General features: G+C 41.9%; 4 protein-coding genes across 4 annotated transcripts in view; 2 read left to right on the top strand and 2 right to left on the bottom strand.

Annotated features, from left to right (window-relative positions):
* ccna1 (cyclin A1) lies at positions 1 to 1,801 on the bottom strand (the record flags this gene model as incomplete). The annotated part of the gene is made up of 5 exons (XM_083647414.1): positions 1 to 95; positions 251 to 384; positions 920 to 1,033; positions 1,177 to 1,381; positions 1,575 to 1,801. The coding sequence occupies 5 exons, from the start codon at positions 1,799 to 1,801 to the stop codon at positions 44 to 46; spliced, it is 732 nt and encodes a 243-aa protein (XP_083503540.1). The 3' UTR covers positions 1 to 43.
* A 391-nt stretch (positions 1,802 to 2,192) lies between these two features.
* LOC310786253 (cyclin-A1-like) lies at positions 2,193 to 6,091 on the bottom strand (the record flags this gene model as incomplete). Its single annotated transcript, XM_083647413.1, has 10 exons — positions 2,193 to 2,320; positions 2,429 to 2,660; positions 2,771 to 2,834; positions 2,984 to 3,117; positions 3,703 to 3,816; positions 3,960 to 4,164; positions 4,358 to 4,584; positions 4,980 to 5,095; positions 5,597 to 5,828; positions 5,939 to 6,091. The coding sequence occupies 10 exons, from the start codon at positions 6,089 to 6,091 to the stop codon at positions 2,193 to 2,195; spliced, it is 1,605 nt and encodes a 534-aa protein (XP_083503539.1).
* Positions 6,092 to 6,955: 864 nt separating this feature from the next.
* On the top strand, positions 6,956 to 10,886 carry ndufa7 (NADH:ubiquinone oxidoreductase subunit A7). The gene is made up of 4 exons (XM_083647140.1): positions 6,956 to 7,035; positions 7,266 to 7,315; positions 9,533 to 9,670; positions 10,670 to 10,886. Exons 1-4 carry the CDS (start codon positions 6,985 to 6,987, stop codon positions 10,758 to 10,760), a joined length of 330 nt encoding a protein of 109 aa, XP_083503266.1. The 5' UTR covers positions 6,956 to 6,984; the 3' UTR covers positions 10,761 to 10,886.
* Positions 10,887 to 13,866: 2,980 nt separating this feature from the next.
* LOC310786252 (low-density lipoprotein receptor-like) overlaps positions 13,867 to 18,530 on the top strand; it is a gene marked incomplete at its 5' end in the record, with an annotated part of 45,901 nt that continues 41,237 nt past the window's right edge. Inside the window, 2 exons of the mRNA XM_083647412.1 lie at positions 13,867 to 13,951; positions 16,081 to 16,206. Coding sequence (XP_083503538.1) covers positions 13,867 to 13,951; positions 16,081 to 16,206 — 211 coding nt within the window. The remainder of the gene's footprint in view (positions 13,952 to 16,080; positions 16,207 to 18,530) is intronic.

Below are 18,530 nucleotides of genomic sequence, written 5' to 3'. Positions count from 1 at the left end.
TGGCTACAGTCAGTGGACGTTAGTGGAAGGGTGGAGCAGAGATTCATGGGAAAGGCAGAACAGCAGGCGGGGTGATCCATGAAACACCATGATACCTATAGAAAGAAAACAAAAAAAGGGCATTCATTTAGAGATTGAAAATGTCTTGTACTGTAATCATTAACAACCCCCACAAACTGAAAATCATAGAGGAAAATGCCAAAAGGCCTAGTAGTCACTCAATGTAAAACAACTGCAAGCCATATCTTACTTTGATCTCTTATACTTGTCCCTGATGCCCTGCAGGGGGCGACTCTCTGCAGTGACGTGCAGGTTGTGGAGGTCCTTCAGGCAGGGTATGATCTCAGCCATGGTGTAGCCAGTAAATTCATGCAGGGAATCTGGCTAAAACCAGGAAAGGGAAACATACCACAGCATTCAAACCAGAGGTGTGACAAAGACCACTTTGCTCCAGTCCCAGGGTCTCGTGTAGATGACCAAGTTAAGTGCAAGTCAAGTCCATGACAATGAATGTCGAGTGAGTCTCAAGTTCAATGTAAAAACATCAAGTCAGGTCAGACTCAGAATAATTGAAGAATCTAGTATCAATTTAATAACTTAAAGGAAACTAAACATCTAGGACTTTTCAGTGCGTCACTCTGGAGTTTGATTTCTACAATCAGTTTCAACTTCAATAAATTCAGAAAACAATTTAAAATCACTCGTCTGGTGGAACAAATCTCATAACTTTCAAATCAAAGTCATTTACACAAACATAACATATTGTCAAGACTTTAGAAACCTTTTCAAGTTGTCAAAGGACGAGTCAAATCTCAGGGTTTCTCTTCATGCATCAAGTCTCAAGCAATTACAAACTGTGACCAGAGTCTCACTCGAGTCCAGGTCATGTGACTCAAACTGATGTTCCAGTCAGGCTTACCCAAAGAGATTTCTTAAGAGTGTAGTTGGCCAGGCAGTAGGCTGCAGCCGCCACCACAGAGGGAGCGTACTGTAGGAACGGATCCACTTCCAGCAGGCTCAACTCAGCCAGATACTGAAAAGAAACCAACAGAAAATCTCCATCATACAAAATTCCATTTAAAAGCTGACAACACCAAATCAGAATAGTCCAATAAGGCGTGAATTCAAAAGGAGAGAGACCAATTTCATCGGATGTGCTGAGCTGGTTTCACTAACCAGGGCAAGGCTTTGCGTCTTGGAGCAGACAGACTGGATGCTCATGTAATGGCGAAGGAACTGGTATGTGGTCGGCACGGTCATGTTGAAGGCGAGCACCTTGAGTAAGAAATACTCCATTAGGAGCAGCTGCTTCTTGGTGTACGTGTTGTCTGTGATGTGCACCAACTCCTCCAGCTTAGGAGGGAAGACCTCCTCGTATTTTCTGCAAAACGACAGATCAGGCAACATCACACTTTTCATCAATCAATTGTGGTTCTTGGTTGCAAGTTGCCAAATTGATGCAACTGCCTGATGTGGATTCTTGTCATGACTAAATAAGGTTTTTTGACAAATCAATAATATGATGAATCCCTGGATTGGACAGGCACCGTATCAAAGCTTTCATACACACTTACGCAGCCAGCCATATAGCAGCTGTGCCAAGCAGCTGTAGCTTGTCCTGCTTCATACATGCTGTGCAGGACAGGAAGCGGTCCAAGTAGTTTACAGCGAGGTGCAGGGTTTCGCTATGAAGCCTGTACTCCTGGCTGACCTCCCCCAGCCAGTCCACCAGGATGACCCGCATCTGGTTGGTGATGTCTGGATTGTTCTCCATGTAGCCTGGCTTTGGCCTGAACTTCATCTGGCATTTGAAACAAAAGCCATTGTCATGAGCTATTTGTTGTGGACAAATGAGCAATACTGCATGGCTACAACTGACAATGCATTTAAGGTTCCCTTGAAATTAACTCCAATTACTTTTACTGAAAACAGAGCATATTTGATGGTGACCTCATGTTGCACTAGCAGACATAAATATACATTTCTAACCATCAGATTTTTTTTTTCTACAATTCCACCGCTCCCATCAAATAAAATAGTCATCTCCCTGACTCATATGCCATTGGTTTAGACTTTTTTTTTAATTGGTTTAGACTTAATTGATCCCTCACTGACTGCATTACCATATGTCCCGCCCCCAACAACCTGTTTCAACAATAGATGCATGAAAATCATAAACGGCAACAGTTGGATCAAGTTCGTACTTCACTCTCCCTCAAGTGTCGGTGAATGTCCTCTGTATACTCTGACAAACATGGCATCTCCTCTAACAGGGCTTCACCTGGCAGGGACTCCATAGAAGTGTCAGCAGAGCATGAGCCTGCCAATCGCAAGTGTCATCAGCAATTGAGCAAAGAACATAAAATCCATACAATAACAAAGATCTAGCATGGTAGAAGTTTGTGTATAGGACACACACCAATCTCACTTGAACTCAGTTCTCTATGTTGCAGGGCAGCAGCAGACTCATCCAGGAAGTCAGCCTCAGAAGCTGCCGCACCACCAGAAGCTGTGGGAACAACTTCACACGCCCCGTCAATATGCACATGGCACTCCTCGTCAATATACACATCGAAGCTGGAGCTGGAAAGACAGCTGATGAAGGCGGATTGGGAGCTATCTGAGCTGGAACTGTGTTTGGAGAGTTGACTGTGACTTCCCTTTGGACAAAGATGAGTGAAACATGGTCACCACATGATCAACATAGGGACATTGAGTTGTAAATGGCACAACATGACTGGGGCTTCTCTACTGTGCTCCCCTCACTCACCTGGCTGATGGAGCATGGGAAAGGCAGAACAGCAGGCGGGGTGATCCATGAAACACCATGATACCTATAGAAAGAAAACAAAAAAGGGCATTGATTTAGAGATTGAAAATGTCTTGTATGCATTAACAACCCCCACAAACTGAAAATCATAGAGGAAAATGCCAAAAGGCCTAGTAGTCACTCAATGTAAAACAACTGCAAGCCATGGCTTACTTTGATCTCTTATACTTGTCCCTGATGCCCTGCAGGGGGCGACTCTCTGCAGTGACGTGCAGGTTGTGGAGGTCCTTCAGGCAGGGTATGATCTCAGCCATGGTGTAGCCAGTAAATGCATGCAGGGAATCTGGCTAAAACCCGGAAAGGGAAACATACCACAGCATTCAAACCAGAGGTGTGACAAAGACCACTTTGCTCCAGTCCCAGGGTCTCGCGTAGATGACCAAGTTAAGTGCAAGTCAAGTCCATGACAATGAATGTCGAGTGAGTCTCAAGTTCAATGTAAAAACATCAAGTCAGGTCAGACTCAGAATAATTGAAGAATCTAGTATCCATTTAATGATTTAAAGAAAACTAAATATCTAGGACTTTTCAATGCAGTATCGTTTTAATAGGATAAAAAGTGCCAAGTGCGTCTGGAGTTTGATTTCTACAATCAGTTTCAACTTCAATAAATTCAATCATTCCATACAAATTCAGAAAACAATTTAAAATCACTCGTCTGGTGGAACAAATCTCATAACTTTCAAATCAAAGTCATTTACACAAACATAAGATATTGTCAAGACATTAGAAACCTTTTCAAGTTGTCAAAGGACGAGTCAAATCTCAGGGTTTCTCTTCATGCATCAAGTCTCAAGCAATTACAAACTGTGACCAGAGTCTCACTCGAGTCCAGGTCATGTGACTCAAACTGATGTTCCAGTCAGGCTTACCCAAAGAGATTTCTTAAGAGTGTAGTTGGCCAGGCAGTAGGCTGCAGCCGCCACCACAGAGGGAGCGTACTGTAGGAACGGATCCACTTCCAGCAGGCTCAACTCAGCCAGATACTGAAAGGAAACCAACAGAAAATCTCCATCATACAAAATTCCATTTAAAAGCTGACAACACCAAATCAGAATAGTCCAATAAGGCGTGAATTCAAAAGGAGAGAGACCAATTTCATCGGATGTGCTGAGCTGGTTTCACTAACCAGGGCAAGGCTTTGCGTCTTGGAGCAGACAGACTGGATGCTCATGTAATGGCGAAGGAACTGGTATGTGGTCGGCACGGTCATGTTGAAGGCGAGCACCTTGAGTAAGAAATACTCCATTAGGAGCAGCTGCTTCTTGGTGTACGTGTTGTCTGTGATGTGCACCAACTCCTCCAGCTTAGGAGGGAAGATCTCCTCGTATTTTCTGCAAAACGACAGATCAGGCAACATCACACTTTTCATCAATCAATTGTGGTTCTTGGTTGCAAGTTGCCAAATTGATGCAACTGCCTGATGTGGATTCTTGCCATGACTAAATAAGGTTTTTTGACAAATCAATAATATGATGAATCCCTGGATTGGACAGGCACCGTATCAAAGCTTTCATACACACTTACGCAGCCAGCCATATAGCAGCTGTGCCAAGCAGCTGTAGCTTGTCCTGCTTCATACACGCTGTGCAGGACAAGAAGCGGTCCAAGTAGTTTACAGCGAGGTGCAGGGTTTCGCTATGAAGCCTGTACTCCTGGCTGACCTCCCCCATCCAGTCCACCAGGATGACCCGCATCTGGTTGGTGATGTCTGGATTGTTCTCCATGTAGCCTGGCTTTGCCCTGAACTTCATCTGGCATTTGAAACAAAAGCAGTTGTCATGAGCTATTTGTTGTGGACAAATGAGCAATACTGTATGGCTACAACTGACAATGCATTTAAGGTTCCCTTGAAATTAACTCCAATTACTTTTACTGAAAACAGCATATTTGATGGTGACCTCATGTTGCACTAGCAGACATACATTTCTAACCATCAGTTTTTTTTTTTTTTTTTACAATTCCACGGCTCCCATCAAATAAAATATTCATCTCCCTGACTCATATGCCATTGGTTTAGACTTTTTTTTAAATTGGTTTAGACTTAATTGATCCCTCACTGCATTACCATATGTCCCGCCCCCAACAACCTGTTTCAACAATAGATGCATGAAAATAGTAAACAGCAACAGTTGGATCAAGTTCGTACTTCACTCTCCCTCAAGTGTCGGTGAATGTCCTCTGTATACTCTGACAAACATGGCACCTCCTCTAACAGGGCTTCACCTGGCAGGGACTCCATAGAAGTGTCAGCAGAGCATGAGCCTGCCAATCGCAAGTGTCATCAGCAATTGAGCAAAGAACATAAAATCCATACAATAACAAACATCTAGCATGGTAGACGTTTGTGTATAGGACATAGGGATGCACGATATATCGGCAATCATATCGGTATCGGCCGATGTTAGTCATTTTTTAACATATCGGTCATATCGGTATCGGTCAGATGTTGCAATGTTAATATCAGTTATCATTATCAGCCAAATTCTTCACATTGATATGAAATAATGCAGTAAATCTATGATTTATGGGCTTTTCCAAAGGCTTTGCAAATAAAGGAATGCATAACTTTTTCAAATTCAGTGTTAACATGTGTTTTTCAGTATGTACAAAATGTGATGATCATAAAAATGTGGTTTTATACAGATCATATCGACATCGGTAAATATCGGTTATCGGCCATAACAGCAATGTTAATATCGGTTATCGGCATCGGCCAAAATTTTCATATCGGTCCATCCCTAATAGGACACACACCAATCTCACTTGAACTCAGTTCTCTATGTTGCAGGGCAGCAGCAGACTCATCCAGGAAGTCAGCCTCAGAAGCTGCCGCACCACCAGAAGCTGTGGGAACAACTTCACGCGCCTCGTCAATATGCACATGGCACTCCTCGTCAACATACACATCGAAGCTGGAGCTGGAATGACAGCTGATGAAGGCGGATCGGGAGCTATCTGAGATGGAACTGTGTTTGGAGAGTTGACTGTGACTTCCCTTTGGACAAAGATGAGTGAAACATGTTCACCACATGATCAACATAGGGACATTGAGTTGTAAATGGCACAACATGACTGGGGCTTCTCTACTGAGCTCCCCTCACTCACCTGGCTGATGGAGCGGCACCGCTGCTCATTTTCTGACAAGACACCAAGCACTGTTCTTTCTTTGGCCCTCGGCACCTGGGATGCATCCATTTGGTTTGGCACATTTTCTTTGCTGGTGGAACTGCCAAGTTGGCCGTTAACATTGAAGTCCATCTTTAAACAAGCAAATGGGAAAAGATACACAAAGAAAAGCTTCACAGGTCGAGTTTAAGGACCTGCCACATATGTTCCCAAGACAACACAATTAAGCTATATGCATTTCAAAATAATCCAACATGCTAACAAATGTAATTGCATTCAGCATTCCACTTGATGAAATCCTACAGTACAGACCATAATGGGTTCAGAATATTATTGTCAAGACCACAGTGGAGGTCAAGGTCAAAAATGTATCATACCGAAATTGATCTCATTAGAAAGAAATGTCCAGTTCTCCCACTATGACCCCAAGAGACAAGAAATCAAAGTTGTTGAAAAATAGTGCTCACTAGTACCTATGGCTATGTTTCGGCTAATCTGGTTGTAATTAGCTTATGACAAAGTGATGGTTTTTAGATTGGATCGTATGTAGTAAAATGCAGGTGTGCGTAGTCATGCCATAAAGTGTGAAATAAATCAGGTTAGGTTAGACAAATCATCTCTGAACGGTGTAACGTTAGTTTGCTCAGGACGTTTATACAGCATACCATAACGACAATGAGAAGCACTGCAATCATCATTAATCAACCGTTAAAAACACACAAGCTAAGAAAAACGTAGAGATAGCGGCCTTAAAAAGGCGCATAAATTAGCATTTTAAGTGCAAACTCACCATAATCGAGATTAAAGAGATACTCGACAACACCACAAAATCAGATGTCTCAGGTCAGGCGTTGACATGATGCCAACTGCCATAAAACTCAACAGAAGAAGAAGAACAAGAAGAAGAAGCCGTTGACATGTTGAAACCACCGTTTCCCTCCAGGCCGCCAGGTGGCAGTAGAGTACGGAGAGAAACAGGTTTTCCATCACGAAAGAAGTGCCGTGTCCTTCACAACAGAGCAAACATGGCTACTGCTACCAAAATCATCCAGAGGCTCCGGAATTTTTTATCAGGGGTAAGCCATGCAGTCATTGACAAACTTTGAATGTTGTGAGTTTGTCTGCACGACTCTGCAGGTGATTCCTGGTGACAATCCAATTGCGCTAGTGTAAACGAGCTAACTTAGCTAACATTAGCCTGCTAGCTGTTAGTTAGCTAACTGTCATGTGAAACGAGATAACGCTAGCTGTCAGTCAAGACTAGCGTTAAATCAATGACAGTAACATTGAAACTGTTTCTTTTCAGCACGACCTGCAAGCCAAGCTTCAGCTGCGTTATGAGGAGATAGCAAAGAGGTAACATTAACCAAAACTGTAAACTTAGCTTACAATGCAATGGTAATGCAATAATGTAACGTAACTCCTGTTAATACAGCTCAAATGGTGTGTTTTAATGACTGGTTGCGTCCTAATCGAATGGAGGATTCATAATAGAATAGGGTACATATTTAGCTAACCCAGTTTTGTCTTATTCCTAGTTGGTTCTAGTATGTTTTCACTGGTCTCATGATGCAGAAAATGTGGTTCTGCCCACGGGTTTGACCATGATCTTTCTAGTGACTGACTATGGCTAGACTTGACTTTAACACATTGAATGCCAGCCATGTTTTCATTCCTGTAGGTAAGTTGTGCCAGGGGTGTTTTTGACGATTCTGGCTCATTTTAGCAACAGCCGAGGATTCTTTTCTGTTAAGAATTCATGAACACCAATCATCTAAAAATAACTAATAGAATGTGTGCTTTCTCTGTCTAAAAGAGTTAGTTTGCAGAGTTAGTAGTTATGTAGATATTAGCCGTTGAGTACAGCATGGTTTCAGCGTCTGGAAATTTATTCAGAGATAAATGGCTTTTTGTGAAACAGTCACTTTAACCATTCATTTTTGGCATCAGTAAGACCGTCAGACATTCTAAACAATAGTTTTGAACAGTAATTTCCTCCATAACAACAGGAAACACCCCTCTCATTCAAACTCCTCCCTCCGTGTGTCTTCTCCTCCTTCCTCCTGGCTGTACAGCGGGCGTGTCAGAAGCGCTTTTGCTGCTGCCTGCCTGTGTGCCTGCCTGCCTGCTTGCGTGCGTGCGGACGCTCCTTGTGCGAGTCAAGATGGGCCGGGGAATGCGTGGGCGATGGGCAGATGTTGATTATGGCCTTTCTGAGGTGTTTCAAAGTGTGTTTCACCTATGATCTATTTTGCAAATCGCTCTCCGCTCTCTGTGTGCTGCTGCCGGTGCGCGGCCGCTCTCAGGCAAGACAAGTCTTGAGTGGATTACTGTAAAATCGCCACGGCATTTCCTTGAACGGCTTGGTCCCGCGGCAGTTTTTTCTTTGATTTCGGTCGTCTGGGGGAGCACTGTCAACACTTAGTGGGTCGGTAAAATAGATTATACACATTATCTTGCTCCAATAGTGATCTCGAAGATGTAAAAGTTGTTGATTGATGTTCCACCGTCAAAAAAAAAAAAATGTTTATGTAAGACGAGTAAACTCGGCTCTGGCACTTAAGCGTTGGATTATGTAAGACGAATTATTTCGGCTATGGCACTTAAGGTGTTAACACAACAGGATTGGAAATGTAGTTGACTTGTATATTGATTGTAATTTAAGAGCAATTAATTTGCTGTGGCAAGTCTGCTTTTCTTTAGTCTCACTTAATTGCCAGACTTCCCTCCCTTCTGGGAGAGAAGTCTGGCTGTATGGAAACAGGCTGCTGGTATAAGGTCTGCCATTGGTGCCGTCCATTTCAGACAGCAGCGGAAGAAAATCCCTTTCCGCTCCCTGCAAGCTCTGCCATTGGCTCCGACCCGCTCTGACTGACCGGCGCGACCATACTGTATATGGATTTCCTAACAAATCTGTCCATCTCAAATGCCTCTGCCACTGTGCATGTCGCATCTGTCGACCTCAAATATCTGCGCTGCTGTGAAACAACCTCAACAATGCTAGCTCGTTGCTATACGCTGAAAGCGATTGGATCCCCCGTTGTAGGGAGAGAGAGAGTCTGGTAAGCGAGAATAGGTTAAACCAAACAGCATTTTTTCCCCTGCAAGTCCAGAGTGGATATTATCTACACTGCCAGACTCCTCCCCCGGAAGGGAGGGAAGTCTGGCAAGCGAGACAGACTATAGCTTTTCGTTATCCTCATTTGTAAGCGTATAACTGTTGGCTCATGGGGATCATCTTTGCTGAATCACTCAAAGCAGCATACTTTTCATCTGCAATGAGCACTTAGTTACCACCAAATGTCAAAATAATAATAATACATAATACTAATATTCAAATGAAATAAAAACTCTGAGGTTTTGGCAAGAAGAGACATACAGACGGTTTTAACTTGACAACATAAACATTCTAAATTGCCCCTAGCTTACTTCCTGTTGCAGTGTTTGCAAAGTAATAGCTGACAGGAAATAAGCTAGTTTTCAAACTGTTCCCTAGCAACACAATTATGTGAAAACCGTCTATAGACTATTTCAGATTTTTGTTGTTTTTGTTTTGTTTTTGTTTTCCTGTAGGACCCAGCCTCCTCCCAAACTAGCTGTGGGGCCAAGCCACAAGTTCGCCGACAACTACTACTACACTAGAGACGGACGCAGAGAGTCAGTGCCAGCTACAGTCATCATGTCCTCACAGAAGGCGCTCACAGCTGGCAGGTAACAAACACTCAACAGCCTCAACTTTTGGATGTTGAGTCAAGGATGGAGAATGAGACCTAGTTTGGTCAAGTGGAATGCACCCCATGTGTCTCAAGAGTAGAGTCAGTCCATCCTTTATCAAAGAGTGTACTAGTGATGATCAACATCTGTGCAAAGACTGAACGGACATTTTAGCCACTAGAGGGAGATGAAAAAGGCATCAATACCAATATTTGCAAAACATTTCATAATAAATACTGATGAACTCTGATGAAGGTTCTTTGCGAAGTGTCAAAACATCTCAGCATGCTCTCCAGACTGGGTCTTATCCCACAAAATACAAACAGAAGTTCAATAAATCATCAAAATGACTGACTCTTTTTTAACTATTCATAGTGTCCTGTTCCATCACCGCTCAGCTATCTTGGTAGGAAAATAACAGGTAGTAATGATTTAGCTAGTGTTGAAATGATTAGTCAATCAATTAGTTGATAGATAGAACAATCGACAATCGATCGATAGTTTTAATAATCAAAATAATTTTAGTCATTATCAAGTAGAAAACAAACAAACCAAACATTTGGTCGTTACAACTTCACACATTCTAAAATGGGCTGCTTTTCTCCCTTTCATATAATTATACTGTACTTTTTTTAAATGCTGGTCAACAAATAACTAAACAATGTTAAGAATCACTTTGGGGTGTGGGAGCTTATGATGGGTGTTTGTCATTATTTTTTGTCATTTTATAAACAAAATAAGGAATCGATTAATCAAAACAAATGGCACTTGAATAATCAAAAATGAAAATAACCATTATTTGCAGCCCTCTAATTTAACAGGTGATTATTATCAAATGACAGTTACAGCCAATGAGCTGACGGTTACAGCCAGTATGGTGTAGGAACTAGGAAATGCATGTGATGTGATTGGAATATTCTGAATGGGAGTGCTGCTCCTGCCCCTGTTTTTGAGCATAATGGTTAACAACAATTTCATGTGTGCTCTCTCTCCCAGCCAAGCTCCTGAAGTCCTGGCGAAGCGTGCGGTGACTCCAGGAGCCACGTACCAGGAGCTGCCACTGTCCACAGACGAGCCATACCTCTGATCGAACCACGTCACAACCCCCCCCCCCACACACACACACACACACACACACAAAGCTGCAGCGGTGGTCTGACCGCCAGGCTGCAGGTTGCCTGGTTTCAGTCCTGTATAAAACTGTTAATAAAATGTCTTATTTGTGATTTTTGTTCTGCCCATGATTTTCTTATTCCCTGGCCGTGTTTTGTACCATGTAAACAGCTGTGAAATGGATTTTGAGTGTTAATGTGACTGATGCATTTGTTTGTACAATGAAAGACCACATTGTACTGTTTGGAAATACTAGGGGCACAAGCTGCATTGTGGGATAGCTGGGAAGACTGAATGACATCGGGACATTTTCACCTTCTGGCCAGGCTGCAAAGTTAAATATATATAAATATATATATATATATATATATATATATATATATATATATATATATATATATATATATATACATATATATATATATATATATATATATATATATTAGGGATGGGCATCGAATTTTCGAATAATCGTTGTTATTATCAAGGTCGACTTTTATTATTGAAATTCGAAATTCGAAATTCGAAAAAAAAAAAAAAAAAAAAGTGAAATGTTGCATTGTCTCCCCTGATTCTAAGTATAGTCAAATCGCTTGGTTTGAGCAAGTAAAACAATTTTTATAAGCATTTTAAGCAAGGTTTATGGAAAAATGAATGGCGGATGAAATCCCATGAAGAGGGAGAGGGGGTGACTTTGGCACCCCTTTGGCACTCAGACCTGAGCCTACTAAATATTTAATGAACCACTCATGATTGTCAAAACTGTTTTTTATTTTCGAAAATGTCAATGTCATGTAACATGTTCTTTACTTCAGTGGTGCAATGCTTGTTTGAGCTAAAAATCCACAGCAGAAGCTTTTTATATTAATTAATAAAGCCGTAGACTTTAGAATCAGGGGAGACAATGCAACATTTCACTCACACAAAAAAAAAAAAAAAAAAAATTACATTTTTATTTTTATTTTTGAATTTCGAATTAAATTCGAATTTGGCCAGCGAATTTCGAATAGTGTTTTTGCTAGAAATGCCCATCCCTAATATATATATATATATATCTTCAAGAATCAATGACCAGTGTTGTTTAGTCCCTACGTCAGGACTTGTTCAGTGAGTTTAGGGATAAAGCGAGTGAGTTTATAATAATATTGTCTGCTTTTTAGAAGAGGTCTGAAGATCGTCATGCTTTTAATATTCTCTAGTGATGAAAAACATTACAGAGTGGAGAATGGTTTGCTTCCTTTTTTTTTTTTTCTAGAGGTCGATTCATCCACACCCTTATTTTCTTCTTTTTTTAGAGACATTGTTTTTCTCCAGGTATTCTGTGTGTTTGTCCCTGATTACATCCTCCACTGCCTCCAGCAATACTTCAGGTCACAGTGAAACATGAATGTAGTTGATTCATACATTATTAACAAGGCCTGTCTGCTGTTAACTGTAAGGTCCACCTGCTTCACTCTGACTAACATTAAATATACCCGATAAACAGCTGATTTAACAGGTTGATTACAGTCGTGCTGCAGGCTGAGCACCACTACTATTTGATTTTAGGACAATTTAGCCTGCATAATAAAAATACCAGATAACTCAAGAAAACGCAATGGTGTATGGTTCATGTTTCAAAGTCACGGTGACCTTTAGCAGGTAAAGTCACACCTGGCCGCCATGTGTTCTGCTGCCCAACATGATCTAGTCTGTGTGTAAAATTAGAACAACCCAGCGAGCACAAAACGTTTTTTCAACGTTGATTTTTAGTTGAAATCTGGGTGATATTGGGTTTGAACGTCTAAGACCTAATTTCACCCTCTTTTCAACCGGCTAAAATGCGGTTACAACGTCAACGTGTAAAAAAACACAATTTGGTGCATCATATTGTTAAAACATTTGTTGTAGCTTGGAATAGAGGCAATATTGATAGTGTGTGAATTGGCATTTGTCCATTTTATTGTGTAACTGAGAGTTGAAATCTGGTCTATACGAAAACTACATTTCAACGCATTTTATGTCACATGAAATATCATAAATATGGGACTATATAGGCTATGTGGTGCCAGCAAAAAGCTTCCAGGACACAACTATGGTTAATAGTTTAGCGCAATACTATAAAATAATGAATTCAGTTCCTGCAGCAACGCAGTAACGCAAGTACTTACTTGCTAGCTATACTAACCGTGACTGACTAGACTAGACCAAAGCAAGTCTGCACCGGTCTGCACCAAGTGCGGAACGAGGTGCTCTGGGCACGCTATGTTATTGTACAGACTGTATACGAGGCTCTGTGTACCTCCTCAGTCTCTGGTGTTAAATGAAGTTAACCTCTGAAGCCATAGGCTACAGCCTATAGACAACACACACACAACATAATTTTAGTCTGTTACATTAATATAATAGTCTCGTACACACATCACATAAAATAACTTGTCCTCCGATGTCGACAATCATGTAGTCTACAAGTTGTGTGCAAGATAGAGTATATATGTGCCCAGCTCTCTACAGAGTATAAGAAAATATATAGCTCAGTGCGTAGAGCGGACTGGCTTGAATGTGGGAAAGCGGGGTTCGAATCCCGTGTGCGCTGCTGAATTTTTAATTTAATTTCCTGGTGAAATATGGTCTAAATCTGAACGTTCAATAAACGTCTGCAAATAGTGGGTGAAAAAACTTTCACTTTCAAACCTTCCTTGCACGTTTTTTCAACGTTGACCCTAAACGTTTTTTAAACGTCTTTTCAACCGAAAAATGCTCGCTGGGAAACATCATTTGCCAGCTGAAATGGGCTGAAATACTCAACAGACTAAACAATTTTATTTAAAATATTCAATAATTACAAAAAACATCAGATCAATGGAAAAGCTACCTTCAGTCAGCAAATAATAATTGAATATAACAGTAAAACGTTTATTCATAAATATTTATTAACCTATTTGAGGGAGAATAGTGTGTGTGTGTGTGTGTGTGTGTGTGTGTGTGTGTGTGTGTGTGTGTGTGTGCGTGCGTGCTTGCGTGCGTGTGTGTGTGTTGTGGAGGGAGGAGGGTTATGCGTGTGCGTTGTTTGACAGCATATTGCGTCATATTTCCGCGTCATGCAGCAGTGGAGGACATCGAGCATGGGACACCTTGGATGCTTGTTTTTGCTCGTTCCCTTGCTAATCTCTCATAATATCTGGGGTAAGACACGCTATAGAAGTATAGCCAAGTGGAACGCAAACCTATTTTTAAACTATAGCCTACAGAGAAACTCCGGTGTAATTTGCTAAAGAGCGGCAGTTGAGTTTGCAGACAGTCAGGCCGCAGGGTGTCAACAGTTTGAATGAAACCAAACGAATCGCATTTTACATTTCCACTAACCTATCGATAGTGCTGTATGTCTTATATCATGCACGCAAACTCATGGTGATTCAGTCTAGCTAATATCGGATTATTGTAATATATTCATGAATCTGTCACTTGGCTGGTAACAAATAATAAGAAAGCTGCACAAAGACATCTGTAGTTCTGGCAAAATGCATAACAAAATGACGATGAATGAGTAAGTCCAGGAAGCAGAAGGGGACTCCCATGTGTATTTTATTGTCTAATTATTAGACTACATGGTTTTATGTTTATTATGTTATGAAACTTGGGACTTGACTTTGACTTGAAAAGGTTTCTAAAGTCTTGACTTGAGAACATGTGTTTGTCTAAAAGACTTAGATTGAAATGTAGCCTAAAGAGATTTGCTCCAGCAGACGACTGACTTTAAATTCTGATGTCTGAATTTCTATGGAATTATTGAATTTATTGAAGTATAAACTGATTATGTTTTGTGTCCAAACCCATTATTTTCCAAGGTAAAGTCAATATCTGATTAATGAGAACACCACTTTGATTTTGGAATGCAGTTCATGTCTGCGACTGGGAGGTTTGTTGATCTAAAGACCAAAATTGCCAGGTGCTCTTCCATAGAGAACAAAACTGCTATGAAAGGTTAATTTTGTCAGTACAATTCTTAGTAAAAGAGTTATATGCATCTTAGACACTAAAATTGGCAATGTGGTTTTGTGTTTTATCGTGTTTATGTCCCAAAAATCCAAATATTCAGTGTTTCCCCAGAGTTTTCTTCTCATCGTGGTGGAAATTCCTCTGAAGCAGCATTCAGTCCATGATGGGACACAAAGTTCAAAGTTCATCACTCCGAGCACCAGAGCTACTCTGGCACAAACTGGGCCGTCGTTCATCACTCCGAGCACCAGAGCTACTCTGGCACAAACTGGGCCGTCGTTCATCACTCCGAGCACCAGAGCTACTCTGGCACAAACTGGGCCGTCGTTCATCACTCCGAGCACCAGAGCTACTCTGGCACAAACTGGGCCGTCGTTCATCACTCCGAGCGCCAGAGCCACTCTGGCACAAACTGGGCCGTCGTTCATCACTCCGAGCACCAGAGCCACTCTGGCACAAACTGGGCCGTCGTTCATCACTCCGAGCGCCAGAGCCACTCTGGCACAAACTGGGCCGTGTGTGTTCATCACTCCGAGCGCCAGAGCGCACTCTGGCACAAACTGGGCCGTCGTTCATCACTCCGAGCGCCAGAGCTACTCTGGCACAAACTGGGCCGTCGTTCATCACTCCGAGCGCCAGAGAGCACTCTGGCACAAACTGGGCCGTGTGTGAATTGGCAGCGCAGTTGGAATACAGCGTTTTGGTTATTCAGAGCACTACACACTCGGAGTGGCAGAGCGCACTCAGTCAGTACTCCGTCTGAGGAGACCGAGCAGCAGAGCACCAAGAGCAGATCAACAACGAAAATGGTTAAAAACACAGAGGAAGGAAGGAGAGTAGCAGAGAGCAGAGAAGAGTGAGCCGTTTGTCTGTTTTGTGATTAAAACAAAAAACAAAAACAAATGAAAAAGACACAAGACACCACAACGACAGAAAACATAAGCAACAACAACAGCGAAAGGGCGGCACATTAACAATTGAAATTAAAGTGCTAATGAAACTTACATTCTCATTTAAAGGCCAATTAACAGTGGACTTGAGAAAAAGAAAAAAGAACCACCATAGTATACGACTATTTGTACCAAACTGTAAAGTTGGTCCGCTCCAGGTCCGATGTTGCTGGTTATGGGGAGAAGATGGGGATGGGATCTACTTCTTTGAGCTGCCGTGCTCTCGTTTTAGTGTAGAGCGTCAAATTGGATTTATGAACGTCAACGCACCCGAAAACTTTCCACTGAAACCAGACTAGTAAAGTTGTCAGCAGCTCCATCCGATCAATATCTGATATCTAATAAAAGGCCTAAACACCTGTGCAGGTCACTCTCTGCCGGCCTGCAGGGACCAGCTGGAGTTCAGGTGCGGCGCTGGCCGGTGTGTCTCCGGGCCCAGCGTGTGTGACGGCCATGTGGACTGTGACGATGGATCAGATGAACTCGACTGTCGTGAGTACAGTGTGTTGTCACTTGTCACAGAACGCTTTTCCCCCCCTCATTTTTATTTTGCATCACACTCCAAGTCTTACTTTTTAGCCACAATCTGTAAAACCGTGGACAAATCCATGAAAGAAAAGTTCTGATTGGTTTATTCAAACTTTCTTTTTTTGCGGTAGAGTGCACACAACAACATACTGTCCTGTATGTACATCACCAGGGGTACAGTAGCACAATACACAATAAATAGATCAGCAACAACGATACCACACAAAAATAATTCACTACCAGGTATCCCATAGGCAGGAAATACCATGGATAATCTATTTCCTTGTAAGGTGCAGGGCCCGGAAGCTAGCCTGACATCACCAGACCAATACGCAAATGCGAATGTGTCTGGAAATTCTCAGGTCAATTTCCAGGTGGCGCTGACCAAAATGCCTTTGGACGCATTTGGATAGACCTCCAACCAATCACAGCAAAGCTAGCTTCTGTAACTACCGGTAGGCTACTATGCTATGTAGCTCCAACATCCAATTCATATGGCTTCTAGTTCTAGTTCTAGTGGTGTGAGAACAACAACCTGATACTTCAAAACTCAAAAACCAAAGAGCTGGTCGTTGATTTTAGGAAGAGCACTAGCCTCCTTCCCCCTCTTTGCATCAATGGAGAAGTGGTAGAGAGGGTCCCCTCCTTCGGGTTCCTCGGGTCCACATCCACAAATCCCTATCGTGGGATCTCAACACCACACCAGCGACTCTACTTCCTGCGGCAGCTCAAAAAGTTCAGGGTCAGTCAAGCAGCCATGATCCACTTCTACAGGTGTGCTATGGAGAGTGTGTTCACCTCCATGCTTGTCTGGTTTGGTCACACAGCCACTCAGGACAAGACTCGGCTGGAAAGAGTAGTACGCCGAGGAGCATCTAAAATCTTCGACTGTAGTCTCCCCTCACTGACATCACTTTATTCCACAAGAATAATCGGGAAGGCTAATCAAATCATAGCAGAGCGCTCTCATCCGGCACACCACCTCTTCAACCTCCTCCTATCAGGCAGGAGGAGCATTAAGAGCAAGACATCACGCTTCAGAGATAGCACCTACCTCCAACACATAAGGCATCTGAATTTGCACTGAATCATTTGTACCACCTATAGAGAGCCAAAGTGAAACGTCACTTCCTGCTGCAGCACTGTACCAGAGATTTTCATCCGCCATTTATTTTCCCATAGACATTTCATAAAATGCTTATAAAAATAGTTTTACTTGGTCAAACCAAACGGTTCAGATATATTTTAGAAACAGGAGAGACTACATAACATTTCACTCTGACCAAAATGTAAAAAAAAAAACTGCAGATTTAAAGAAAATATTTTTTCGATGATGTTTTTTTTTTTTTTTTTTTTTTTTTAGCATTCCTTTTACAGAACAGAATTGTGCATCATGATAACTCAGTATCATTATTTAATCTAAAGGCCAACAATAATATTGAATCAGTGTCCAGCTGTAGCTGTGTACCTTCAATATGCCTGCCAGAGTGTGTGTGCCCTCTGATATTGACTGTTATCAGAACTAGGGATGTCAACGGTTAACCGTTAATCGATTAACCGTCGCTAACGTCGTTGTTCGGTTATTGCTGTCGGTCTATCACTTAACACATTGAGTGCCAGCCATTTTTTCAATCCTGTAGGTAAGTTGTGCCAGGTTTTTTTTGAGGATTCTGGCTCATTTTACAAGAGCCGAGGATTATTTTCTGTTAAGAATTCGTGAACACCAATCATCTAAAAATAACTAATAGAATGTGTGCTTTCTCTGTCTAAAAGAGTTAGTTTGCAGAGTTAGTAGTTATGTAGATATTAGGGCTGTGCCGATTCACTTATCTCCCGATTCGATACTATCACGATACTTGGGTGCCGATTCGATATATATTGCGATTCTTAAGTATTGCGATTCTACGATTATTGCGATTCGATATTACGATTTATTGTGATTTTTGTTTCTTTTTTTCTTTTCTTTTTTCAGTTTGTTTGCTTTTTACACTAGATTAGAACATGGGAAAAGTTGAATCATACACTAGAGACTGTATATTATATATCATGAGTAGGGCTGGGCGATATAGTTAAAAACAGGGGCGGACTGGGATCATAATTCAGGCCGGGCATTAGATACCAAGCAGGCCAGGCCGATATGGGCCGACGTTTGAAGCCCAAAGATGCACCCACTTTAACCCTGAAGTGTAATTATTACTTCAGACTAACTAATAAAGTAATAAAACCACTAGTAAACCAGTAGGCGGCGCCTGGCCTGCTGTTCAGTGAGTGGCCTGACTGCGGGCACA

Source organism: Poromitra crassiceps (genome assembly GCF_964638095.1).
Source record: "Poromitra crassiceps genome assembly, chromosome: 12".
NCBI lineage: Eukaryota > Metazoa > Chordata > Actinopteri > Beryciformes > Melamphaidae > Poromitra > Poromitra crassiceps.
The sequence above is the reverse complement of the archived record's forward strand: the minus strand, read 5'-3'. Positions and strand labels throughout refer to the sequence as shown.

Bases quoted from the DNA above. Each gene is read 5' to 3' on its own strand.
- ndufa7 (XM_083647140.1), top strand. From the start codon at position 6,985: ATGGCTACTGCTACCAAAATCATCCAGAGGCTCCGGAATTTTTTATCA. The intron at 7,316-9,532 runs GTAACATTAACC...GTTTTCCTGTAG, and splicing joins TATGAGGAGATAGCAAAGAG to GACCCAGCCTCCTCCCAAAC. The intron at 9,671-10,669 runs GTAACAAACACT...TCTCTCTCCCAG, and splicing joins AAGGCGCTCACAGCTGGCAG to CCAAGCTCCTGAAGTCCTGG.